The sequence below is a fragment of the Rattus rattus genome, chromosome 8, assembly GCF_011064425.1.
Source record: "Rattus rattus isolate New Zealand chromosome 8, Rrattus_CSIRO_v1, whole genome shotgun sequence".
Lineage (NCBI taxonomy): Eukaryota > Metazoa > Chordata > Mammalia > Rodentia > Muridae > Rattus > Rattus rattus.
This window is the reverse complement of record NC_046161.1, coordinates 36,555,036-36,582,523: the sequence shown is the minus strand read 5'-3', so window position 1 is coordinate 36,582,523 and position 27,488 is coordinate 36,555,036. Positions and strand designations below refer to the sequence as shown.

The window sequence follows — 27,488 nt, the reverse complement described above, 5'->3', positions numbered from 1 at the left end:
TCACCACAAGTCCAAAGGAAGCTATAGAGGCCAGTGGTTCTCAGTCTGTGGGTCGTGACCCCTTTAGGGTTGCATATCAGATATTTACCTTATGATTAATAGCAGTGGCAAAATTATAGTTGTGAAGTAGCAAGGAGATAATTTTATAGTTGGGGTCACCACGGCCTGAGGAACTGTATTAAAGGGCAGAAACATTAGGAAGGGTAAGAACCGCTGTTCTTAACAGGAATGCAGGGCTCGTTCTACGGCAGAGACACTTGATCCTGGATGTCACGTGGAGATTGAAAGCTGCATACCCCACCGCAGTACGTGTGGAGCAAGTCCTAGGAATCTAACTTTTAAAAATGGCCTGAGATAACTGTGAGGAAACAGAACTGTAAATGTTCTCCTAGCTGATCTCTTTGGAGACTCCCAGGCTAGCTGATTCTTTTCTTTTCCCAACATCTGGGCAGCCGTCTCCCAGAGGCTCATGGCTCCTCCACCTTCAAATCCCTCTCTTTCTGGCAGCAGCAGGCAAGTTCTCTGCTTTGAAGGACCGGTGGAGTTAGCTGGGGCCCAGTTGGGTAGTAGATAATATAGGTTGGGCATTCAACATCACGATCCTTCCAGTTGACATAGAGCTAGCCAGAACGCCTCGGATGCAAAAAGCCCTGGGTTTGATCCCCAGTACCGCATCAACTGGGGCATAGGTGTACCTGCCTGTAATTGCAGCACCCAGGAGATGGAGACAGAAGGATCAGAAGTTCACAGTTATTCTCTGGGACACATCGAGTTAGAGGCAAGGCTGAAATTCTCGAGACTCTGTCTCAAAAACAAGTAAAACCCTCGTCTGGTCTAATTGACTCTGAAACTCCCAGTCTTCCTGCAGGGAAATGCTAGTCGATTAAATGCACGCTAACACATGGCCAGCACTATTTGGCTTCTCCTTCCAGAGAATCTTGGAAATCAGTAGTTCCAAGGAGCCAGCCTACTTTCCTTAAATGTGATGACCCTGGCCCAGCCACAGCACATGCCTTCTCTCTGGGTTTAAGGAAGTTCTCTGTATTTCAGCCACTCACAGCACCTTGACGTGTATGAGCAGGGAGTTCAAGTGTGAGGACGGCGAGGCATGCATTGTGCTCTCGGAGCGCTGTGATGGCTTCCTGGATTGCTCTGATGAGAGTGATGAGAAGGCCTGCAGTGGTGAGTCACAGCCCCGCTCTACACATCCAGTGGGAACTTCTAGCTGGGACCCCCGGAACTCTGTCTCCACTTGAAACTGTGCTCAACCTGGGAGAGCCAACCGAGGGGAGGTGTGGTCTGATTCTGATGGAGCACACAGCCAGTCATTCCCTGACAATGAAGCCTGGGAGTGTGTCCCCCATGATCTCTACCGCTGCAGAAGTACACACTGCTGCTGCTCCCACAGACCTCTGTGCTGCATGTGGGGTTAACTCAAGCCTGTTGTGTAGACAGTGTCTTCTATTGACAATGAGGCCTAAAACTGATCAGACATAGGGGAGGTAAAATGTGTAAGGAAATACGGTGGTAAATTTGGGAAAGGGACTATGGGTACTGTCATATTTTCTGGGTATCTTTTCAGATAATGATTGTGTCCTCTTAACAATTTAGTCCGTAGTGGTTCCACCTCAAAGGAGATCTTTGAACCTCAAGGATATGTAAGATAGAACTTTCTTGGACTTCTCTTTCTCTCTCTCTCTGTATCTCTGTAGATGAGTTAACAGTATATAAAGTCCAGAATCTTCAATGGATAGCTGATTTCTCTGGGGATGTGACTTTGACCTGGACGCGGCCAAAAAAAATGCCATCTGCTTCTTGTGTATACAATGTGTACTACAGGTAGGTCCCTTTAGCTGGTGCCCTGGATACCCTGTGAGTTCTCCATTGATGTTTATGGAGAACTCCCTTCTAGTGGGCTCATGCCTCTCTGTCACCCCACACTGCCTCTCTGTAACAATGTCCTATTTGTTTTGGTCAGGGTGGTTGGAGAGAGCATATGGAAGACCCTGGAAACACACAGCAATAAAACAAGCACTGTGCTGAAGGTCCTGAAGCCAGACACCACGTACCAGGTTAAGGTCCAGGTGCACTGCCTTAGCAAGGTGCACAACACCAATGACTTTGTGACCCTGAGGACTCCAGAGGGGTGTAAGTATTATAGCTGATTCGTTCTTTGGTATGAACATGTGACCCTGGAGGTTGAACCCAGGGCCCTGGACATTTCCGAAGGCACCCTACCACTGAGCTGTACCCTGGGTCCTTTTTAAATTTTATTTGTACCTGGCCTCAACTTGCTCTGCAGCCCAGGGAGGCCTGGAATTTGCAACCTTCCTGTCTTTTCATCCCAGGTAGCCAGGATGACAGATGTGCACAGTCACATCTGTTTATAACTTGTTTTAAAAGTTAGTGGTATTTGGGGTTTGTGAGGAGGCGTGGGTGTGCATCTCACACATCTGCATACCTTACATGCTTGGGTGGAGACCGGAGGCCAACCCTGAGTATCTCTGTCATGCTCTCCCTCTTATTGTTTTGAGATTGGATCTCTCACTGAATGTGGAGCTCACCAAGCATTTTATTGCTAAGTTTACAAAAACTTAACAGGTTCTAAGAGGGTTTCCCACCTGCTGCTTCCTTCAGAGTAGGCTGTTCTTTGTATAAGAAAACGTATTTAATAAGTTTGTATGTGCAAACTTATTTAGTATTTAAATATTAATTGAATGACAGTTGTCCAGCCGTGCTGTTTAACCCCAGGCCTTCTTCCATTTGTCCCTTCACCCGTTTTTCTCTCAGCCCTATCCTGCCGCTCTACTCTTGCAGTAGTCTCTGCACTGCTGTGAGATCATTCTGCACTCTCTCCAAACAAGTGAGAACAGCCAGGACTCGTCTTTTGGTGCTTGGCTTATTTCACTTGATGTATATAATGCCCTCCAGGTTTATCCATGCTCCACGAATGGCAAAGTGTCATTCTTTATGACCCAATATTATTACACTGTATCTATGTACCACATTTTCTGTTTGTCTGCTGAGGGATGTCTGTGTTGATTTCCCATCTTGGCTACTGTGAGTTGCTGCAGAAACATAGATTGTAGGTATATAGATTTCTTCGGATATATAGTCCCAGTACTGAGGATGCTGAGTCATGGTGGGGATGCTGAGTCATGGCGAGGATGTGAGTCATAGTGGGGATGCTGAGTCATAGTGAGGATGCTGAGTCATAGTGGGGATGCTGAGTCATAGTGGGGATGCTGAGTCATAGTGAGGATGCTGAGTCATAGTGGAGATGCTGAGTCATAGTGAGGATGCTGAGTCAGCAAGGATGCTGAGTCAGCAAGGATGCTGAGTCATAGTGGGAATGCTGAGTCATAGTGAGGATGCTGAGTCATAGTGAGGATGCTGAGTCATAGTGGAGATGCTGAGTCATAGTGAAGATGCTGAGTCATAATGGGAATGCTGAGTCATAGTGAGGATGCTGAGTCATAGTGGAGATGCTGAGTCAGTGAGGATGCTGAGTCATAGTGAGGATGCTGACTCATGGCATAGCACTAATGCTAGAGTTTGAGAAACCCCCGATGCTGTTGTGGGCGATAATCTCACCAGTAGTAGGTTCTTCTATCTCTGCCTTGTGCAAACTCCTGTTGGTTTCTTGTCCTTTCAATCAGTCCTGCCATTATTGGGTTAAAGGATATCCCATCATATGGATTTGCACCTCCCTCAAGATTAGTGATGTTAAACTATTCATAATTTACCTTGGAGTGGATCCAAGATGTGGGCCTCCTAGAGAGCTGCCAGCAGCTCTAAAGAAATAAAGAACTTACTGCTCTAAGCCCTCTACACCATCCATTTAATTTTTCCTGAATTCATGTATCAGTCCCAATTGCTTATTGGCAGAGTTTCTTTTTTATGCATATGATCAAGTAATTTGAACATGGCTTCTGGCTTGGCTGTTTTCTAGTGCCGGATGCCCCTCGGAATCTCCAGCTCTCCCTGAACAGTGAAGAGGAAGGTGTGATTCTTGGGCACTGGGCTCCTCCCGTCCACACCCATGGCCTCATCCGTGAGTACATTGTAAGTACTGTCTGGACATTGGGGTGGGTGTCAGAGAGCTTCAGGTCACTAGGATGTGGTTTGGTGCCGTGGAGCATGACCCCATCTGCCAGGTCGCTACACACCTCTTACTTTGTTTTCCCATCGCTGTGATAAAATATGCTGACAAAGCAACTTAAGGGAGAAAGGTTTACTCACTGTTCAAGAATGTAGCCCACAGTGGCAGGGAGTTCAAGGACCTAAGAGCTGAAATAGCCAGACTCATTGCATCCGTAGTCAGGAAGCAGCAGTGGGTGCCGTTTGTCCAGCCCAGCATCAGCCCAGGAAAAGGATGTGCAGGCTACACCTCACTTATCCTAATCGAGATAGACACCTGCAGGGGTACCCACAGCCTCCTCTCCCAGGAGAGCCTAGGTCCTCTCAGGTTGCCAATTAACACTAGCCTTCACAGTGCCCTACCCCTCCCTTCTCCGTGTGAGTCTTTACAAAGTATTGGACAGGCCAGACCTCTGATTACCTCTTCGTTACGCTGATACTTCTCCTTGTAGGTGGAATACAGCCGGAGTGGATCCAAGATGTGGGCCTCCCAGAGAGCTGCCAGCAACTCTACAGAGATAAAGAACTTACTGCTCAATGCCCTCTACACCGTCCGAGTGAGCATCCTCATCCTCTCCAGCCTCTGGCCAGTCCTAAACCATAAGGAGATGGCTCCCTTTGTCAGTGCTATGCTTACCGTTAAGAAATGAGTCCTAGTGTTCTTCACGATACACAGTTTGCTGTCTTTAAGAGGGAAGTCCAGCTTCCCTCTGAGATAACCAAGAACTTGCAGTAGTGCAGTCCTACCCGCTTCTAACCAGACACTCAGTGGCCTCTGGGCTCCGTCCTTCTGTGCACGCCTCTTTCCTGCTTATCCTTAGCTACGGGGCGATACGGTGCTAAGTGGCATTTATAAACCAATTTTGTGAGGTTCTTATGAAACGCAGTATTAATATATTTAGCAGAAAGGAGATAGATTTTATGTAAAGGGTATTTACTGAAGCCATTAAGACAGACCCCCTGGAGACTCCCTGTACTGATAATTTCTCTAGGACTCCTTTCATATGGGTGTACATGCGTCTATGGATATAGAGCTTAAAGGTCTTATGCATGTATGCACTCACGCATACACACACACACGCACACACACACACATTCATACACACTCACACACACACATGAATACATACACTCATATACTCACACACATTCATACACACTCATACACACATACACACACAAATACACACACTCATATACTCACACTCTCACATACACTCACACATACTCAAACACACACACTCACATACACTCATATACACTCACGCATACTCAAACACACACACACACACTCTCACATACACACACTCATATACACTCACGCATACTCAAACACACACACACTCTCACATACACACACTCACACATACTCATACACACACACTCACACATTCACATACATTCACACAAACATACACACACACCCTTTAGAAGAATCTGGATATCAATAGCATATATTAAATATAAAATAGACATTTTATATTCTTAGGACTACTCTAACTCTTTTAGCCTTGTGGCCTCTTATTTCATTTGCTGGGACCTCTCGGTTCACTCTGTCTATATATATTCTTTTTCTGCTCTCACTGCTAGTCTTAGCCATTTAGCTTATTCAGAATTCTTACTGTATGGTGCGTTACTTTTATTTCCTACTAACCCCCACTCTGATTTGAAAAGGTGGCTGCGGTGACTAGTCGGGGAATAGGAAACTGGAGCGATTCCAAATCCATCACCACCACAAAAGGAAAAGGTAAATGACCCAGCGCTTGTGGGTTTATAGAAGGTAGAAGGAAACCCTTTGGAGTGACCTCCATTGAGCTGGAAGCATAGGTTAGAAAGCTCCTCAGAGCCTCCTCTTCCCTAGCAAGGCACCTTTGGGATCAAAAAAAAAAAAAAAAAAAAAAAAAAAAAGGAAATCTTTTTGGGCAGCCATTGGGTGTATTTTTCTTTCAAGCATTGATTGACAGAAGTCTTTATGCCAGGTCCCTCTTGTGTGCTTGGGCAACTTCTAACATCAGAGTCCCTTTTCACTGAAGCTGAACACGGTTTGCACACTCATTTGTGAGTTGTTAAGACATCTCACTGATGATGTTTGTGCCCCCTCCTTTGGTTACACAAGCCATGCTAGGGCTAGGGGTGATCCATGGACCCAGAGCTGACCCTCGCTGCTCTGCACCCATGAGTTTGTCTCACTGGTCCCTCAGAACAGCTTCGAGACAAGGGAGTGGAATGTGGTGTGTCACTTGCCCTAGGACACACATAAAGGGCAACGCTGGGGCAGAGCTGTACATGCCTGACCCAAAACCTGTGCTCTTAACCTTCTTGCTGCACACCTCCCCTGGGCTGAGCTCCCTGGGCCGCTGGGCGTCTCTGCTTGCCAAGAGGCTGCTCCCCATCCTTCTCGTGGTCCTTTGGGGGCCGAGGATTTTGTGTTTGCTTCACTCCATCCTTAGTATCTATGGGAAGAGAAAGCTCAGTTGGAGGGTGAGCGGGTTGAAGCATCTGGATGAAGGGTCCCAGTACCCACTGAGCCCTGGTGGGAAGCCCATCCTCCAGAGTGGTTTTCTCAGCGTAGCTATGTCCCTGAGGCCTTCCACCCCATGGCCTTGCAGATCTTAAAACCAACCGATCTCTGTGGCATGGGCATGCCATTGGGTGGTTCTGCTCTCTCCTGAGTCTCTGAGAAGTTCTGAGAGATGAAACCCCTCCACAGTTATTCTAAATTCTGTGGGACCCCACAACTGGAGTAGAAGGCAGCCAGAGTGAATGCTGCTGGCCAGTCAGTAGGCAGAGTGCGAGCCGGCCGTAAAGGGGCTATGCCAAATCCACTGTTTTGTTTTGTTTTGTTTTGTTTTGTTTTGTTTTCGGAGCTGAGGACCGAACCCAGGGCCCTGTGCTTGCTAGGCAAGCGCTCTACCACTGAGCTAAATCCCCAACCCCAAATCCACTGTTTTTGACAGCCTGTTTGTCTTATTAGTTCTCCCCATGAAAATCTGCCCAAAGTATACAGAATCTAGAAATCCAAAAGAAGGGAGTTCGGAAGGCCGTCCACCCTGTTCCTGAATGCAGGGAACACAAGTCAGATCTGCACCTAAAGGTTATCCTGAGCTGTGGTTTCCTTCCTTCCCTCCCTGCGATTTGGCCACGTCTCGGCTCCTCATGTGTTTTGCTAGGGCTGTAGAGGGTAGCTCTGTATTGCACCTAAGAGTATTGCCGTGAAATACCTGTGACCTGGGGTCTTAGTGACTTTGGAAGAAAGACGAAGGACAAAGAGCAGTGGTATCAGCCAGGTTCGTCCATGATGCCTGCCACAGGTTAGAACCGGCACCAGTGAGCAGGCCGCCCTGCGTGGTGTGCTTCTTGCAAGCCACACGCTAGACTTCCTGCTTTACATGACTCCTGGGAGTAAAACGTTGTCCTCGTTCTGTAGCTGAAGGAGAGTTGTGACTGCCCACGGTCACCATGATTATAGTCCAAGCCAACTTTTCCATAGCACCACATGTCCTACAGAGGGGACTGGAACGTTATTCCCCATAGAGACATCACTCACAGGGGTCCTGACTCTTCAAGAGCCAGGCTGAAGCTGGGCTATGTGGGGCCATTGGTACAAGGAAATGTATCTGCTCACCCTAATTGCCGGGCCAGTGGACTGAGCCAAGTTGGTTGTGTGCTCACCAAGCAACAATGGACCCAGCCCCAGTCAGGGACGTGGTGGTGAAAGAGATGGATGGTTACAGGCAGCTGGGGTGCCCTTTATCCCCTGGCTGAAAGGCCACTCTGTCCGTTGAGATGAAAGCTGTGAAGTCCCGCCGTCCTTACTTTCCACGGTGTGGGTTCTCTCAGACTCTTCTTTCTTTTCAGTGATCCAAGCACCAAATATCCACATTGACAGCTACGATGAAAATTCTCTCAGCTTTACCCTGACCATGGACGGTGACATCAAGGTAATTCAGAGTTCTCAGACTGGCAGCGGGGTGGGGCTTTCCTTTGCACAGGAACTCACGTGTCTTAGTGCAGGGAGCTTAGGAGACAGGAAGGCCCTAATCTGGGGGTGCCAGACCTGGGTTGTTTCCTTCCCCCCACGAAAAACAACTGGAGTCTCCACATGTAATTATTCTGCCTCAGCCTGGTGCCTTTCTTCTTTAACCGTATAATTAAATGGTTCACAGCTCCAGCGCATAGAAAGACTTGGTGTTAAGAGAATATGTGTACCCTGTAATTTTCATCTTTATTGGATTTCCTGGTACTCGCGCTAATGCCGGAGTTCTCGTTGTGGTAGGGCAAGCTTCTGGGGACAATGAGATGCCTTGGAAACCCATTGCTTTGTGTCTCCCATAGCCACAGTCTCCCCTCCTCTGCTACCGCCGGTCCCTGGGAGCACCCGTCTGCATAACCCGCTCCACCATGGTTATCCGTCCCTGTGATCTAGTGAATCGAAACCCACTTTAATAATACCGTTTCCCATCTGCTGCTTCCTCTCTCCGTCCCTCTCCACCTCTGCTGTTGTGGCAGGATGGTCGTCAGAGTCCTTGTGCCACTCTTTCAGTGCACTTGCAATCCTGTCTGCTCTTGGTTTTCAGAGAGGAATCACAAAATAGAAGCCTTTGAGTGGACCTTCATCGCTAGGGTTTGGTCATCAAGACTTTTCTTTTTCTTGTTTTCCCACATGTAATGGTTTTTCTTTTAGAACCTTCTCTAATGGAAAACTTGGGGAAGGAAGTCTTTCCTGATTTGGGGGGTTTTATAAACCAGCCTTTATATTGGCCTCTTGACCTCGACTAAGAGGTCATCCTGAACTGAGATATCCCACTAACTTCCACTTACTGTGAATAACTGAATGTACTTAACTATAGCATAAAAATCAGAAGAGACACCTGTCCGTTGAAAGAGGCAAGACGTCTGAGGAGGCCAGCTGTGCTGGTGTAGCCATCATGTCCTCTGAGCGTGTCAGCAGGTCGTGTCTCATGCTTTCTGGTTCTTGGCAGGTCAATGGCTATGTGGTGAACCTTTTCTGGTCATTTGATGCCCACAAACAAGAAAAGAAAACCTTGAACTTCCGAGGAGGAAGCTCGCTGTCACACAGAGGTAGCTCCCTGAGCTGTGTTGCTATGTAAGCGGGGAGGAGTCAGGTAGAGTGGAGCTTGCCGGGGAGTGGAGCTTGGCGGGGTGGGGCTGGAAGTGAGGGGGTTTTCTCTGGAGATGGTTTTTACAGGCAGTCCTTGCCCACTGAGGACACCATCTGCTTCCTTCTGAGGCAGGTAGAGCCTTTACTTGCTGGCTCCTCGAGCCTTCCTCCAAACCCCCTGGTCCTCAGTGGAAACTGGAACAAGGGAAGTGGCAGAACCTGTAAGCAGCCAGATTAGCTCCAGTGGGTGATTTGCGCTGTAGGAATCCATCCATATTCTTTTACCTGCTTCCTTTTTGACTCCCCTTAGTAAGAGGTAGCACAGGCCCTGCTGAGCGGTCGGCATTCAGTAGATTTGTCAACCACACAGAAGAACAAACAACTGAGAGGCGGAGGCCTGGTCTTTGCCTACTCTGTGCAAAGTGCGAGCTCTATTAAAATTCGTTAGCCTGGAAGATTCTAACGTATTTCTAAGAGAAAACCTTCAGTGCCAAAGGCTGCTTGTGGGTGCTGTGAGTGGCCTGGGAGCTTTCTTCTTTCCTCCTCTTCCAGACTGTTTGAAAGGACTGTCAATCAGTTTTATTCCCTCCTCCTTAGTCCTATGGAGGAAATCACATGAGTGTTGTCAGACATCACTGTCATCATCGTCGTTATTTATTATTATATTGTGTCTGTGCCGGGAATTAAACCCCGAACCTTGTGCGTGCTAGGCAAATCCTCTGCAGCTGAACTAGCTCACAGCCCTTGGTTTTTCATAAACCGCATAGCTCAGGTTGGCCTGACACTCACTCTGTAGCTCAGGTTGACCTCCTGTTGACAGTTCTCCTGTCTTAACCAGTTGGGTGCTTGGGTTGTAGCTCTGACTTTAACTGGGATTGCTCTCATGAACATGGCTGGTTGATCATTTACTGGGGCAAGGACAACTTCTCAGAGGCTACACCACTGAAGAAAAGGACTCCCCATTCCCCAGCCGGTGTTTACTATAGCAGACCATGGATGTCCTTGTTCATAGTTGTTGAGACCCTATTTGATCTCCTAGGATAGTCAGATTGATGAGTGTGAATCTCAAACCTCCTGCCACACAAGACCAATGTGAATTGTACGTCCACAGGGTCAGCTTTAGATCTTATCCGGACTCTAGGACTTACATTGCGGAATACTAAATACATAGTAAATACATAGTAAATACATAGTAAATGAATTTGCAAACTATTGAAAAGTGGGTGCGTGTAAGCCCAACCAAATCCTTGGCTGTCACCCACATCCATCCAACCACAGCATCCCCCTTTCTTCTTTTCACAGTCAGCAATCTGACAGCTCATACGTCCTATGAGATTTCTGCCTGGGCCAAGACAGACTTGGGGGACAGTCCTCTGGCCTTTGAGCACATCTTGACCAGAGGCATCAGTCCACCTGCTCCTAGTCTCAAGGCCAAGGCCATCAATCAGACTGCAGTGGAGTGCATCTGGACTGGCCCCAAGAATGTGGTAAGTGGACAAGAATGACCATCCCAGGCTAGTCTGAATCCTCCCAAGCCTAAGCCCCAAGATAGCCATGGGGATTTCTTCTCTGCTGCTCTTGCTTCTTTTCCTAAACACAAGTTGCTGCTCAGGCCAGCGTAGGATTACCCTCTGAAGGGACCTGACATCCCAGCCATCCCCCTGCTTCCCTGACCTTACTCTGCTGTCCTCAGAGATACCCTGATATTTGTCACTGAGTAGGCCACACATGATGGAGTGCTTGTTTTATTTATGTGCTAAGGAACTCATCCTGGGTGGTGGGCTTGGTCACATCTTTTAATTTAATAGCGTCTGCTCTTTTGCATGGCCCTTATGTGATGCTGACTAAAGGACAGTGAAAAAGATCCCCAGCTCCCTCCACACCCCACCCCTCCCCCGCACTCCCTTGCACCTTGAGGAGAGTCTACCCACAAGTCATGGTTCTCTACTAAGAGGCCCAGCTTGGTGCTGGCCCACTTGTCCCACTCACTGAGCAGCCCTCCAGAGTAAATACGGTGTAGCCTTCAACAGTGGGGCAGCACACAGGGCCAGGGCCTCTCTTTACATGCCTGTTTAAAAAAGTAGCCTCCCTGTGCTATGTTCCCTCTGGCTTGTGCATTCTCTGGTCACACACAGCCACCTTTAAGAGGTGATGAGTGAAACAAGGCCTGCTGTGGGCAGCCATATCCTGCTCCCATCTCGTCACTGAGCATTGTGGCAGCGTTCACTGTTGTGAGGGACTTTTCTTCTCCCCCAACTCCCATGGCTCTGGGGTCCCTTCCTAGTCACCCCACCTCATGCTCCTCAGGCCCCATTATAAAGAGATCATCCTCCTCCTGAGGACCGGGCCTCCCACTTAAGCCACGTGACTCACTTCTTCCTTCCTTGCTCTCTCATGTGCATTTGCTCCTTTCAGTTAACCGTTCCCCACACCCCCCAGGCCACCTTTCCGATCATTACCTAAGCTCCCTCTTCTCCAAGCTTTCAGCTGCTGAGCTGGGTCACAGGAAGTAGCTCCATGGTCTCGGTCAGACACCCCCTGTCAGCCTCCTCTCTGTGCCCAGGACACCTGCAGACAGTGCTCTCTTTCTTCAGGCACTTGGCCTCCTGTGCATATACTCAGGGGAGGAAGTATTCTGATCCCACTTTATCTCCTTCAGCTTGTTCCTTCCCACGTAGAGGGACTTAGCTGTCATTCCTTGCGTGCATGCTTAGCCCAGTTCCCACTCCCCCAGCCTGAGATTCCCTCGGCTTCCTACACGGACCCATAGAATGTGCTTTGAACATAGCCTTGGTCACATGAAGTTCAGGGCCTCTATTGCATCAATACACTTCACCCTGGAGGGAGCACAGGCCATGCTGTCTCCAGCCAGTGGTGTGCATCTCCAAAGTCATCTCACGGGCAGACAGCCTGCTGGAGCCACAGTTCATTTTCTGCACTCTAGGCAGCAGGAGAGCTGGAAGATAGGCTATCCTGCCATTAGAAGAAGCTTCTGGACCACCCTGCAGGGCACTTCTGCTTACCTCTCATCGGCCGACATCTTGTTACTGGCTTTTCCAGCTTCCAGGGTGGTAGAGAAAGCAGGGTTCTACTAAAGGGAAATGGGGGTGCTGGGAAGGCTGGCTGCATCTGTCCTCCTGGGTCCGGCCCACATGTGGCTGAGATTCCCATGCTCACTTGACAACCTGCCCGGCTTCCCAGCCCACAGTGCAGCCACTCAGCTCGCCTGTCTCTGCTGTTGGATTGTATGATATGAAGGGTTGAGTACCTCTCTGGACACTTCACACAGGCCTCGGGGCAGCATCCAGTGCTTCCTTTTCTCTCATAGCTGAATACGTTCTTTTTCCCTTCTCTGCCCATCCCTCCTCAGGCAGAAGCTCTGTGTCAACAGGAGCTTCTTCATGGTCACTTTTGCAGGTGCACACTGGGCATGCCCATTCCTAAGCATGGTCGACATAATAAAGGTTGACGGAGGATTTCTCTGCGTACTTTACAAGCACTTCCAAGGTTTTAAGTCAGCAGTTTACAACCACGAGGACACCGACCCCTCAGCTGATGGTGTTTCTCCTTCTCTGCCTTCACTAGGTGTATGGTATTTTCTACGCCACATCCTTCCTCGACCTCTACCGTAACCCTAAGAGCTTAACTACTTCACTCCACAATAAGACAGTCATCGTCAGCAAGGATGAGCAGTATTTGTTTCTGGTAAGCTTTCTACACCTGAGTTCCAGTATTCAAAGATTTATTAAGCCTCAGGGCTCTTGAGTTCCACCCTAGAATGGGGGCCCTGGGGACCTGGATTCATCTTCTGTGTAAGTTCCCACAGGCAGCTTCCTAAGTGCAGCTCAGTGGTGGAGCACTGGTCACGAGGCAAATGAATCACAAATCCAGACAGATAGAAAGCCTTTGTCCAGGCCACTCGTAGCGCTCTAGCATCTGTAGTGTTCCGAGTACGTATGCCGGAATGTGAGAAAGGCGTGGGCTGCCTTGCCTTGCTCTCTGCTGTTGAGATGAAGAATGCCATGACCTAAAGCAACTTGCAGAAGAAAGGGGCGATTCCATCTTATAGGTTAGAGTCTGTCACTGAGGGACCTCAAGGCTGGGAGCAGAGGCAGGAGCTGACGCAGAGGCCACAGAGGAGTGCTGCTTCAGTGGCTTGCCTCCTGAGACTTGCTTAGTTTGCTCTCTCATAGAACCCAGGACCACTTGCCTAGGGCGGCACTGCCTATAGTGGGCTGGTCACATCCATTATCAATCAAGCATATGGCCCAGAGACTTCCCCACAGGCTGAGTGATGGAGGTAACTCTCACCTGACGTTCCTCATTCCAGACGACTCTAAGACGTGCAGGGTTGAGGAGACAAATGAGGCTGGCACATTGGCCAGTATTACTGATGAGAACCAAAGATCTGATGACAACCCAAGTAAATTATAGCTTATCCATGGATAATAGATGGATGTATTCATGGATAGAATATGGAGCGACTGTCCAAAGGAAGATAGTGCTGAGTGTACCATATGGGAAAACATCCAAGACCATATTTCTCAGTTTTAGGAGGGAAAGCATAGTTGTATGAAAAAGATTTTTTTTTTACAAGATAAGCTGCACACGTGTGTGTGTGTGTGTGTGTGTGTGTGTGTTTGTGTGTGTGTGTGTGTGTACATGTGTGTGTATTTATATAGCATATCTATGCTTACATATGTCTGGTCAGGGAACGATTTTATATTGTGCTAATCAAATTTTAATTGTGATCGTGTGTCACTAGCTTATTGGAAAGCAGTTTAACAGTGGTGGTTATGAGCTTGTGTGCTATTGTTTTTCCTATGTGTGCTTGGGCCCTAGGTCCGGGTGTTGATCCCTTACCAAGGGCCGTCCTCTGACTACGTTGTAGTGAAGATGATCCCAGACAGCAGGCTTCCACCTCGGCACCTACATGCCGTCCAAATAGGCAAGACCTCAGCAGTCATCAAGTGGGAGTCGCCCTACGACTCTCCTGACCAGGACCTGGTGAGTCAGAGTCGGCGAGGCCTGTAGGCTGCTGTGCCTATTCGTGGCTTGCTTTGGGAGAGGGGAGTGGGGTGGAAGGGTCTGGTAATACAACAGGTAACACAGGCACAGTAGATCAGATTAGATCAACAGGCCTTGTCCCCATGGCTGTGTGGTCCAAGACAGACCTTCACAGGGACCCCTTCTGAGTTGGCCCTCCTCCATCATTCCCTGCCACCATATTTCTTGGTCCTTTCTCACCTATCCATGTCCCCTTCATTAACCCAAGCTGAGCACAGGAAGGCCTGTGGGCCAAATCCAGACTAGGGATGATTATTTTAAATTAACGTTTAACTGGAACCGGGTCATACCCATCTGCTTACTTATAACTCCTGTGTGCTTTTGTGCTATTAGCAATAGGATTATTTGTGGCTGAGATCCTAAGACCTTCAACACCTAAAATAGCTACCATCTAGATTTTTTCCAGAGTTTGCTATCCCTTGCTAAAAAATAAAAGTTCAAGGCACCGATCCTAGAAATACCCCACTCTTCCTTACTGTGGACTGCTGCAACCTCTGTCCCTCACCCCCTACACCCAAGCAGTGTGGTTCCCTCTTGACCTCTGAGTCTCTTCCTAGAGATCAAGTTTCCTGTGCGTCCTATGTGTGTCCTTCCCTCTGTACTCCCTGTATAAGAAGCAGCCTGAGAGAGAGCAGGCAGGGCTCTTTGTGCTGTAGAGTGCAAAGATGAGCATCTCATCCATGGCCTTCCCTCTGACAGTGTCCAGAAGCTGTTGACAGGACAACGAGACAGAAGCCTAGCTTCTAATGCCACAACAAATATGGCCTTCCATAGAACGTCTTACCTTCCTCCCAACTTTTTACTCCCTCTTCTTCCTTTTGCATTGTCCTGCTTCCCTGTTTCCCTTTTCCTTCCTTTTTCTTATCTTCCTTCCTCCTCTCTTCTTCTTTCTCTTTTTTCTTCCCCCCTCCCTTCCCACCCCTCATCTAGCTGATACCTATGCACGTCATTCTGGGCGTACTTGCTTGTTATGAGAAGGACCCTGGCTATACCACAGACTTTCCGAAGGGCATTAAAACTTTGAGGTTCGGAATGGTCAGCCCCATACCTGAGTTCTATATCTAACTGCACGTTGGAAGGATAGAAAAGAGAATTGTATCTCTGTGGAATGCACACAGACATTGTCTCCTGTTATTATTCCCTGAACTAGGTGGTAGGTTAACTGTTTCATGGCTGTGGCAGTTGGAATAAGAATGGCCCCTTAGGCTCATATATTTGAATACATCGTCACCAGGGAGTAGAACTGTTTGAAAGGATTAGAAGGTTTAGGAGGTGTGGTCACATTGGAAGAATGGTGTTCCTACAGGTGAGCTTTGAGGTTCAGGAGTTTAGGGATCTGGAAGTAAAGCTCTCAGCTAGTCAGCACTGTTTGTACAACCATGCTCCCCACTGTGATGATCATGGTCCAACCTCTGAAACTGTAAATGCTTTCTCTTATAAGAGTGACCTTGGCCATGGGATCTCTCCACAGCCATAGAACGGTGACTAAAACAATGGTATTTATATTGTGTAAAGTATTGTTAATAACTAGTAGTTGATTTAAAGTAAAGGACCTTGCTTCTGACCGCCACTTAGAGTCTCCCTCTGTCTTTCTTAGTTCTACGCCATTGCAGTGAAAGATCTGATCCGAAAGACAGACAGGAGCTACAAAGTCAGATCCCGCAACAGTACTGTGGAGTACAGCCTTAGCAAGCTGGAGCCTGGAGGGAAATACCATATCATTGTCCAGCTGGGAAACATGAGCAAGGACTCCAGCATAAAAATCACCACCGGTGAGCCCTGCCACACAGTAGGTGACCATGTCACTGCAGCCTGGGCATAGACAGAGGAGGTCCATAGCATCGTAAGATGCCCAAGCACTCTCCTTCTCTGCCCTGCTACAGCAGACCCAGGCAGGGATGTAGGTTTTCCTGGGCTGTGGTAAGGGGATCATGGCTTAGTGAGCTGATAAAGACTCTGTATATAAATATATATATATATATTTATATATATACACACACACAAAATAATGTATATGATAAATATATAATGTATATTTGCAAAAGACTTCAATAATACAGAAAATAAGAGAACACATGTATTCTCTATATCTCTATACATGTATACTATATATATATATATATAGTATATATATATATGCATTTGGAGGACTTACACTCAGAGTATCTAGAGTGCTAGACAAGTACTCTACCACTGAGCCACATCCAACCTCTGAGTCTTTTTCACACTACCCTCCCTTAGTGTGTCTTACAAGAGGCATGCTCAAAGAGCTAAGAAACCCGACAGCATTTCCCAGTTGACAGTGCCCTTGTGTTGATCAGGCAGGTCGGATGGAGGGCAATGAGGCCCTGTGCTGACTGTCAGTTAGGCTCACGATGGATGAGTGAGTCATGAACTCAGTTGACTCGATGTCAGCAAACAGTATCAGTGGTTGTCATTGTGGTGGACTAGGACCAATCTCCATGTCCTCCTCAGGGCCCCTGTGTCCAGATATAACTTGTTCTCTCTCCTCGTTCCTTGCTGCCTCTGCCCGCCATCTGCTTTTGTCTGCCCTCAATTCCCAAGGGCTATGATTTTAGCTACTGTCCAAGATCTCAATGTTAAAGGACTAATGACAATGACAATGGGGGTCATACTGAGCAGCACATGTGTTTTATGTTCGTTATCCCAGCCCTTGGATGCTGGGAGTCACTTTAGCCTTTTTCTAGGCGAGGAAACAAAGGTTCTGATACATGTCTACTAACTGCGACTTGCTTAATCTTTCACTCTCAGTTTCATTGTCAGCACCTGATGCCTTAAAAATCATAACCGAAAACGACCACGTTCTCCTCTTTTGGAAAAGTCTAGCTTTAAAGGAAAAGCAGTTCAATGAAACCAGGGTAAGTTCCTCCTGCAGCCTCAATGACTCTGGACCTCTGGCCGTAACTCTGCTTTAGAGATGGTCATTAACAGCTGGAAGACAGCGTGAAGGAGGAAGGCAGGCACCGGGCAGTAGTGAACGTGAGAAAGCAAGGACCATATGTGGATGAGTGGAATGTTTACATTAAGTGCACAGGGTTGGGGATTTAGCCCAGGGGGAGGGCACTTGCCTAGGAAGCGCAAGGCCCTGGGTTCGGGCCCCAGCCCCAAAAAAAAAAAAAAAAAAAAAAAAAAAGAACATTAAGTGCACAAATGCCTGCACTCAGCACTCACCAGCCACACACTCGTCCTTGGCAGAGAGCAATGGTGCGGACTCATGGTGTTTCCTGAAACTGGACTGTGCTCGGCGTTAGAGCCAAGAGCCCCTCCCCTTCCTGACCCTTGGACAACTAGGTTCTGCTTCCAGCACCAGGAAACAGAGCCACACTCTCAACCTAGCACCTTGTCATTGTCTCCCCAGAATAATTAGAAGGATCAAGAAGTACATGATTCTTTGTTGGCTTATGAAAAAATACCTCTGCTTTGCTATTGGCCGGCCGGTACTCTGTCCACCATGGGAAAGGAGGAGGGATGAGATCCAAGCCATTTACCCAGGAGGGTGGACTCACTGAGTAGAGCTGGCTCGATCCCCTTGAAGGCAAAGTGTGAGCACAGTAGGGCTGTGAGGATCCAGCTCCCCGCCTGGAGGAGCAGTGTAGACAGAGTCCAAGGGTTTAAAGCAGTGTAACATGAGAGCCAGGCTCAGATGGCGAGGACCTTGGAAGTCCTCATCATCTGTGAGACTCCTCACAGCTCCCATATCTGTGATATCTACATGGTAAATTCCCTTAAGAATATCAAATCCACCCAGAAATACTCCAGTTTTGAAAGTGTACTGAACAGTAAAGTCTTCCAGCAGCCATGAGCAGGAAAAGAACGGCCCCTAGCAAACCAATGAGGAAGACACGAAGCCCGCAAAGATCTTTGGGGGAGTAGCGCTAGTGTGGGGAGCAGCTGGGAATGACCCTCTGGGAATGTAAGTTAGAAGTTCTGGAAGGCTCTTTGGTAATGCTTATCAGAAATATTGAAACGTTCACATTCTCAACCTAGTTATCCTAAAGATTTTATCCTGAAAGAGTAATGCATTAAAATCCGATATGGTCTACTTCATGATAGGAAGAAGAAAGATAAATGCCTAACAGGACGGGAAGTGCAGGTGGCTTGTGTACATTGTATCATTTTTCATTGTTTCATTGTTACGTGTTTTACAAAAGTTCCACACTGGATTCCCACCAGATAGTAAATATTGATTACTAGCTTGTAAGAAGAGCTGTGGGTGTAGGATGCCAGGCAGGTGTTAGGAGGCCCTGCTTGGCAGCCAGTTGCCACTAGGGGAGCCTATTGGGCAGCAGAAGCCCAGCTTTGGGTTGAGAGTACAGGTCAGGGGTCTATTTCCAGTGGAGCGTGCAGGCTCTCCTCCTGACTTAGCATTGCAGACAGGTCCATGGAGTAGGAACAGGGGCTGACAGTGTGGTGGGCTCCGGTGTGGACAGAGTTTGGCACTGGATCTTTGGAGGGCAAGCAGCGAAGCTGGCCACCAGCCTGAGCCCAGCTGGCATCTGGGGTCTGGCCTGTCACTTTCTAGCCCAACAGTCAGGGATTTCCCGAGTCGACGAGGGGGGACATTATTTCATCCTGTCTTCCTGAGAAGCACTTAAGCAGGTCGAAATGTGTTTTAGAAAGATCATCAGAAAAGAAAAGCTTAGAGCTTCTAAGCCTACAACCTGCTTAAGCTCTTCTGTGTCTTAAGTGCATCAGGCTGTCTGGCTCTGGGATCAGGCTAGAAGGAGCTAGAAAGCAAGGAGACAGAAAATGAATGACAGTGGAATCTGTGGTAGGGAGACATCTACCTCCCTTTCTGATTGCTTCCTCCCCCCACCTCCCACCCCCACATCTTCCCTTCACCCACTGCCCACTGCCACCAGGAGGTGTCACTAGTCAGATGCCTTACTGCAGAGTGTCACTGAGATGCCTGGTTCTCTGAGGCATTGGTACTGCTGGCCACCAGCAGCTGTGCTCCCAAACTTTGGGTATGTGACCGTTGAAATGGTTCTTCCCCTGGCCGTACCTTGCACTTCCTCTTATGCACATTGTTAGGTAGGGTAAGTCCTGTTTTCTGAGTTCAGTATCACAATCACACCATCAAAAGAACTAGCAAGAACACTGAGGTACATTAGCATCTATAAAAGCCTGCAGTAAGGTCTCCCCTATAGCTGGAGCTGCTAACAGAAACCTTCAGGTCCTTCATTCAAGCCTCTGAATGGTCCTGTGTGTGCTTGTCTACAGGGCTACGAGATACACATGTTTGACAGTGCCGTGAATCTCACCGCTTACCTTGGGAATACGACTGACAATTTCTTTAAAGTGTCCAACCTGAAGATGGGTCACAATTACACTTTCACGGTCCAGGCTCGATGTCTCTTTGGTAGCCAGATCTGCGGGGAGCCTGCCGTGCTGCTGTATGATGAACTGAGCTCAGGTGAGCCGCCGTGTGGCCGTCTCCTCTGGGTTCGTTCTGAGGAGGGAGAGGCATGTGATGATTTTCCTGATGATCTTTCTAAAACCTTTCAAGTACTGCCTGTGTGCCAGAGGCAGTCACTTAGGTGCCGACTTAGTTGGGTACTAATGTAGTTGATAAATACCTCTTCCGCCCATGGTACCATGATTGCAAGGCACCCCACTGAGTGGTGTATTAGTTCCTTTATTCCCTTGTTACTGGGACCAGATACGATACAAGAAGCAAGTTGAGACTGGAAGGATTTGGCTGCTGGTTTGGAGAGAGAGTGCAGCATGGAGAAGGCGTGGCAGCAGGAGCCTGAGGCGCTGCCTAGCGCTCTTAGCACTTGGGAAGCAGAAGTAACTGTTGGCACTTGGCTCGTTCCTTTTCTTCCTCCATTCCCTCCAAGCCCCAAGCCCATGGGGACAGTGCCACCTACATTGCAGGTGGGTCTTTCTTACTTACTTCCTCTGAAAGACCCTTGCAGAAACACCCAGAAATATGTCCCATAGGATGGGGTAAATCCAATCAAGCTGACAAGGCTAACCGTCGGACTAGAAGGACAGGAGTTTTGTTGACCTTACTCACCCCATCTTGGACGGTTAGCACTTCCCAAGTAAACCCCTCTTAGATAGTGGATGCTTCCTTCCTCCGTCTCCCTCTGGAGGGTCATGGCAGAGTCAAGACCCTGGGAAAGTCCTACAGAAAACAAACAGCAAAAGTCTTGATAACAGACTTTCTCCCTAATAAGCCCTGGTTTTAAGCAAAACCACTTATTAGTCTGTGCAATACACATTGGAAAAACAGTCACGAGGTCTCCCAACAGCTGGTTTTAGGGAGTCAAGCCGATTAGGATCTCAGGGGTCCAGCCACTCCTCCACCTTATCATTTGGAATAGGCTGGAAAATATTAATATTAATTTCCTGGTTAGAAAATGAAAGAAATTTAGAGACCATACGTACTGAACTGCTAGATTAAGCCCACATGACATGGCTGTTCTCTGGTCCATTTTAACGGGCATTCTGCCCATCTGCTTTCTCTGTGGGATCTCCCACCATATCAGGAGGCTGTGCCCAAGGAAGGATGGCCTCCTTTGCTAAAACTGAATCCAAACCTTCATTCCTTGCCCCAAGTTTAGACTAGCCCCAAGATTTGAAACGAGAGAAGCTTACTCACTCTCAAGACCCCGGCCCCAACTACAACAGGTGGGGAGTTGAAGGACGGGGACTGGCCCTTCTTCAGAGCCCCAGTGGGTACCGGATCTCATGAGTCACCTAAAGCCGAAGCTGGCATCTGTAAGACCTTGAGAAGGCAGCATCGCTGACAGCTGATTGGCTTTCAGAGTCAGCTGTGTATGGAAACATTGTTTCTCTTTTTTTACTTAAGAGAAAGGAGGGGAGGGACCCATAAAACTTCATGAGCTGTTGAGTCACTGCTGCCGTAAAGGAATCTCGTTTATATCACTTAACGGAGCTTCAGGTAATTGCAATGTAGAGTGACTTTGGTGCCAAGTAGGGGAAATAATTGCAATCTCGTTAATTAGTGGTCTGATTTCACATCCTCTTATGGAAGGCAAGCAAGCGGCCTTAAGTAATAATGCTAATGAAATCAGCGTTGATGCCCCAACAAAGGTCTCCCTTCCAAGAGATTATCTAAATAACCAACAAGGCGGTGATTAGGAGTCTAATGTAATTACTGTATTTGCATGTGCAAGGCCCACAGTCTACCAGCTCGTGGTAAGCACTTGGGAGACATCGGCCTTCATGCATGTGCTGGGACATGTCTCACAAGAAAAGCGAGCCGGTTGTGTGGAACCCTTGTAAATGCTGGGCTTTTTTTTTCTTTCTTTCTTTCTATTTTGGTGGGTGGGCGGGGCATGGAGACGTTGCCTGGTCCGTCCTTTTCTGGCTGGCCCTCGTAGGAGGCTCACCGCAGGGATTTATTGCCTGAACAGGTGGAGATGCCGCCGTGGTCCAGACTGCCAGGTCCACTGACGTCGCGGCTGTGGTGGTTCCTATCTTATTCCTGATCCTGCTGAGCCTGGGAGTCGGCTTTGCCGTCCTCTACACGAAGCACCGCCGCTTACAGAGCAGCTTCACTGCCTTTGCCAACAGCCACTACAGCTCCAGGCTGGGCTCCGCCATCTTCTCCTCCGGGGATGACCTAGGTAAGTAACCAGGGGCGCCGGGGGCAAACGAACACCATGGAGTGGGGAAGACTCAGTAGACCCTTTCAGGACGGGTATCTCTCCTGAGATCTTTGCCTTTTCTTGTCCCTCAATCAAAACACCACATTCTCTGAAGTCGTACAGTCCTGGCCCCAAACGGGAGAAGTGAGAGGGAGTGCTAGGTCCCGGGTTTGAATGCTCTCCAAATTGCAAAACGCCCCTCAGGGATGTCCACCAGACCCTGGTCTAATCCTTTCCCTGGAGGGCTTCGAAACAAAAGTATCACATCTTTGGTCAACTTCTGTGGGAAGCTCTTCAGTCAGCTACACCCTTTCTCCATAGCTACCCCAACCTGTGCTGGCTTCTTATTCTGTGGGTTATTGCACAGTAAGGGGATGGAAAGTCTTCGGATCCCTGTGAGAAGTCCTTGTATGCTGCCAGCCCTAAGCTGACAGAGCTAGGAGCCAGGTCACATAATACAGAGGAGGTGGGGAAGGCTCTCCCCAGCATCAAGGCACCAGACGTGAGCGAGTTTGTGGGTTTACTTGTGCTGTAGACGAGTTGTCGCTGCTTTCTGTTTAGTGAGCAGTGTTTTCTGCTGCAGTGATCCTGTGAGATCACCTGCGTTCCCTTGTCTTCTGTTTTCTTTCCTAATCATCTAATCATCAGCAAGCACCAGGAGCACCTGAATGACTAGGGTGGCTCTTTTTGGTTGGTATATTAGGATGCCATTCAATAGTCACTAAAGGCTGATCACCAGGCGTCTCAAAGGGACAGCCATGAAGCCTGGGAAAATTGCCCTCAGAATTCTTAAGAACCCCCACCTCCCATTTCCTCAGAGCAGTTCAGATTCAAAAATGCAGACGGAGATAACTCGAGTAAGAGAACCCACCCATTTGGCTGTAGGAGATGAGAGTCGTCTTTCTACAGGTTTTACTTGGAATAAATTTTAATTTATTAAAATTAGTGGGGTCACCTAGGGATGGGGAAAGGGTGACCTGGCCGGCCACTCTGGGGTTCAGAACTACTTAGCGTTGGTTTAGCTAGGGTTCAGCAGGCACGGGCAGAGTGGGAGCACGTGGGCCATTTAGAACTCCACCGGAACTCACCAAGGCCGACTGTTTTATCTTCAGGAGAGGACGACGAAGATGCTCCCATGATTACCGGATTCTCAGACGATGTCCCCATGGTGATAGCGTGAAGAGCTTTTCTCATTAGAAACCAAATGGTGTAAATATTTTATTTGATAAAGATAGTTGATGGTTTATTTTAAAAGATGCACTTTGAGTTGCAATATGTTATTTTTATATGGGCCAAAACTACAAAAAAAAAAAAAAAAAGGAAAGAAAGGAATGAATGAATAAACTTTGTAGTATCAACTGTGAACTTGAAACCGGGTTGATTTTAGTGACCACATTATTTGATTTGACGTTGATGTCATCTTACAGGGCCGTGCTTGCTGGGCATGCTTTTAAGTCTGTGAGATCATTTTGCTTCATTAAGTTGACCATTCTTTTCGTTTTCCTAAGACACAGAAATGTATTTAATAAAACCTTCAAGAGAGAGTAATGAATGGGGTACATTCTCCTTGAAAACTGCTCAGATTTTACATCTCGTTTGGGTTTAGTTTACATAAGTATGTGGGTGTCTTGTGGGGGAAGGTTCCGTGCTATTGTCTTTGTTAATTTATTGGGACTCTGTGTAAGGCCATATTTTAGTGGCTGTCTGAAACCCCATGTGTGAAGGGCCCCTTGCCCAACAGGGTTGGGGTAGGGAACAGGAGCAATCTGTTTTTATTTGCTCCTGTGTCAGGGACAGGTCTTTGGCAGAAGAGGATTCTAGGTCACTGCTAGATTCCGATTCAACTGCCCTGTAACCCGCGAAGCCCTGCAAGCCATAGCGCCCCCTGTCTTCTAGTAATCCATGGTCTTTTACTGTGCATGTCTCTGTACAAAGTGTACCTCTGGAAGCTGCCAAGTGATAACACTGCTTTCTTATACACTGGGATCATTGTCACTTGAAAAAAAAAATTACTGTGGTTGTGGGAGAAAGTTCTAGATCTGTGCCACGATAGATATGCATTTCGAATGTACGCCGTGTCTCCATTTCATTTGAGTTTTCCCTTTGTTTTCCTCACCACCAAAGAATCTCAAATGTAAAACTTCATATTGGGTTCTAACCACTGACTCAAAAGTCCATTCTGATATATGCAGTCATTTTGAATTTGGTCCTGTGCCTTCTCCGGATCCCTTCCCTTCCCTTCTGCCTCCCTCGCCCGCTCCCCCAGCCATCCATAGAGAGTTCGTAGGTGTTGCCAGGGATGGAGGGGATATAAACATTTGACCTCTCTCTCCATCAGCAGATTTGTTCATTTGCTTTCTCTGTGAAACTCCATGATTGTCTAAACAAACCCCCCACCCCCTGAACCCCTCTGTATCACATCAACGGCCACTTGAAAGTGCTGCTGCCTGCCTTGTGGCCTCTACCCACCCTTCAGCCTGACTTGTAGGCACCGATGTCCAACCCGTCGTGACTTGTGCTGTGTGAACAACCTCACTGAGGATTTCCTCCCAGCGGAAAAGCAGCGAGCTATGCGACTATCCCAAAGCTATGCCTCTGAACACGTTTTCTATATGCAAGATTTGTGAAAACCGCCTCCTTCCCGTGCAGCGTGTCCCTCTGAAGTGCTTAGTTTCTTTTAACGAGAAGTATCATTCTTGCGTTGTGATAGGGTCTCCGTTTACCTGAGGGTTGTTTGGAAAATAAGAGCCAATTTTTCTTAGGATATGTAAGTACATTAAACGAGCATTCTGACCTGTAGATACATAGTGTGCCATCCGGCCATAGCTCCTGGTGTCAAATGCTAGGAGTAAGGAGTCTTCTTACAAATTACTTTTCTCCTCTTTCCTGTCACCCTCTTTTTCACTATTGTTTTTCTCCCAGACTGGAATTTCCTCAGCCTTTTCTTGTCTTGCTTTGAAGTTTTGTTCAATGTTCCTCCCCTCCTACCACTTCCACTTAAACAAAGTCTTTAAGTAGCTGAAAGATTAACAGTCTGGTGGGAGGCAAAGCCATTGAACTGAACCACTAGGAAAGTATATTTTCTTCTTCTCTTATCCTGCCAAGTTTTTGGTGGCATTTGGAGAAGCTGGTGTAAAAGGCTATGAGGCATTGTTTGCTATTACTCCTCAGCGAAGCCTTTGCACAGAGCATATGTCTCTGGCAGGCAGTGCGAGCTGTTGCCAAGCATCAGAACTGGTCTCCAGGGCCTCCCGACGCTGAACCATAGCCCTGTACAGACCCACCGCCACCCCTCTCCTCGGAAGATGCACTGTGCTGTTTGAAAACATGTAGCCGTTTCAGGCTAGAGTATTTTATATAAATAGATGAGCTTAGGTCCCGAAGACCAAGGCAGATAGATGCAGCTATGTGTAAATTGTCTATTTTTGTGAACTTCTCAAGCACGCAACTCCTGTCTCCCCCTGCCTTGTGGAGGTTTGGATGTTCCCCTGTCATCAGCAAGAGTCCAGAGGTTGGGGTGACAATAGGAAGTGAAAATAAGCTATGTGTAGTCTCGGAGAGTTCCCACCTCCCAGGGAGTGAAACATACTGCAATGCCAGGTACTTGGTTCCCTGTGGACTGTGTGGAAACTGGATTTTCTCTTTTCTATATTGAATACCCTTTGAGATTTGTGGGACATGGGTCCACATGGATTTAGTGACAGAGCAGAGTTCCTCCAAGAACTCTTGGAGAGGGGCCACATCTGAGGAGACAGGCAAGAATCTAACCACTGCTCGATGCCCCGTAAGCTGGAGAGCTCCGCCTGCTGCCAGACAACCGGCCGGCACTCTGACTTTGGGAGGAGTGGCCCTTGAGGCTCTACTTCTGATTGCATCACTGTGCATGACTGCAAGCTGGCAGGGGACACTCCCTTGCGTGTTCCCTCCTGTCCAGATGGCCTGCTAGATAGAGAACAGGCCCTTCGGAAGGCACTAGGTGTCTGGAAGTGAGCTAGGAAGGACAGTGGGATGTTGAGCCCCTTACAGATGGATAAGTACCAGTGTCTCTTTGGTTCACCTTGCCTTCAGATGTCCCTGGTGGGACAGCACAACTAGCAGGACCCTAGGCCCCTGGTTCCAGACCCATCTCCTATGTTAACTCCCTGTCCCATAAAGAAGGCTATGGTGTGTTCCTGAGAATCTTTCCTTCAGTGGAGAGGTGAGGGTCCCCTCAGGAGAGAGACTCAGACACATATCTAAGTTGAATACCATCCCCATTGCAGTTGTAAGAATTGACTCTGCAGAAACTCCCTTCCGTCGGATCGTATCTCGACATTCCTGTGATGTCTTTCTTAGCTGGAGTGTGTGCTGCCTTTCAGGTACAACTTTTGTGTAATATAAGCCAGAGCATTAAGTTTATATAGACTACTTTCTATGCAAGACTGAGATAGGGACTAGGTTGCAGGAAATGTGCGCTGTTGGCTACACGGACAAGAAGTGCACTGTCAGAATAGTATCCCTGAACAGAGCAGAGGGAGGACCAGTTGCATGTGTTTCTGCCTACCTGTTTTGAGCAGCCATATCATAAATTTAATCATCAGAGCTGAGTGACAACCCAAGAATGGTACTGGTTTCATGCGTGATGACTTCAATGGGCTGAGCATGAATGCCAGAGCGGAGCATCGTTACCCTCAGAGAGTCCATGTCCCTCCTCGTTTAAAGACTCTTTTTTGAGACTTACTAAACACTTTAGGCAAAGTCAGAAGGATCTGCAGCAAAATAAAGGCCTGTTCTGCTCTTATTTAAAGTGAAACACTGTGTACTTGCTTTTCTCCAAAGTAAAATTAGGTTATTTATAACTTCAATCGCCTTGGCTAGGTTTCCAAGTCACTGATTTCTGCTGAAGATTTTACTACATTGTTGCACAATTTTAAGATAATTTCTTTTGTCTTGGTGTCAATCTTTTTCACTGAATAAAAATTTAACTGGGTTAAAGAAAAACAATAAAAAAAAAATAAAGACACCGCCATCACCTATTTAAATATCCACTGTGTGTGTCGTAAAGTTGTTCTTTTGAGTGCAATAAAGATAGCTTAACACAGTCTCCAAAGCGGCAGCCGATTTGTCTCTTTGAAGGGGGTATTTATGTCATAAGAGGAGAGAACATTAAGCCCTGGGATAATTTTGTTATTAAGGAGCTGGTCTCCGATGGCGGATCCGCGAAGAACACAATGTCTTGTGCTGACTGGTGAGTGGGAAGGGGTGATGGTAGCTGCTTTGAAGTAAATAGAATTATTCCATAGGGGTGTTGGCTCGAGTGTCTCGCTGAGAACTGTAACTGTGTATGGGACAATCTGTTAAGGAGGTGATTTTCGTATCTACAAGAAGAAAGTACAACAATGCAGATAGGTGGGCTGCCTACGAACACATCTCTCACACAGTGAGGCCGAGTGGAAAACACTGCTTTAAGGACCACTGAGTATCAAACATACTCTGAACCAAGAGATGGTCAGAACCAGTTGTTTTCTAGATTCTTA

At 47.7% G+C, this 27,488-nt stretch overlaps 1 protein-coding gene across 1 annotated transcript in view; it reads left to right on the top strand.

Annotated features, from left to right (window-relative positions):
* The window catches only part of Sorl1 (sortilin related receptor 1), a 159,854-nt gene extending 132,793 nt beyond the window's left edge, over positions 1-27,061 (top strand). The window contains exons 33-48 of the mRNA XM_032911077.1: positions 1,051-1,182; positions 1,713-1,839; positions 1,979-2,148; positions 3,953-4,065; positions 4,593-4,697; positions 5,815-5,887; positions 7,999-8,081; positions 9,123-9,222; positions 10,565-10,749; positions 12,848-12,967; positions 14,105-14,269; positions 15,927-16,101; positions 17,102-17,208; positions 19,574-19,766; positions 21,739-21,951; positions 23,085-27,061. Of these exons, the coding sequence (XP_032766968.1) occupies positions 1,051-1,182; positions 1,713-1,839; positions 1,979-2,148; positions 3,953-4,065; positions 4,593-4,697; positions 5,815-5,887; positions 7,999-8,081; positions 9,123-9,222; positions 10,565-10,749; positions 12,848-12,967; positions 14,105-14,269; positions 15,927-16,101; positions 17,102-17,208; positions 19,574-19,766; positions 21,739-21,951; positions 23,085-23,152 (2,129 nt within the window). The 3' untranslated portion in view covers positions 23,153-27,061. The remainder of the gene's footprint in view (positions 1-1,050; positions 1,183-1,712; positions 1,840-1,978; positions 2,149-3,952; positions 4,066-4,592; positions 4,698-5,814; positions 5,888-7,998; positions 8,082-9,122; positions 9,223-10,564; positions 10,750-12,847; positions 12,968-14,104; positions 14,270-15,926; positions 16,102-17,101; positions 17,209-19,573; positions 19,767-21,738; positions 21,952-23,084) is intronic.
* The last annotated feature ends 427 nt before the right edge of the window (positions 27,062-27,488 follow it).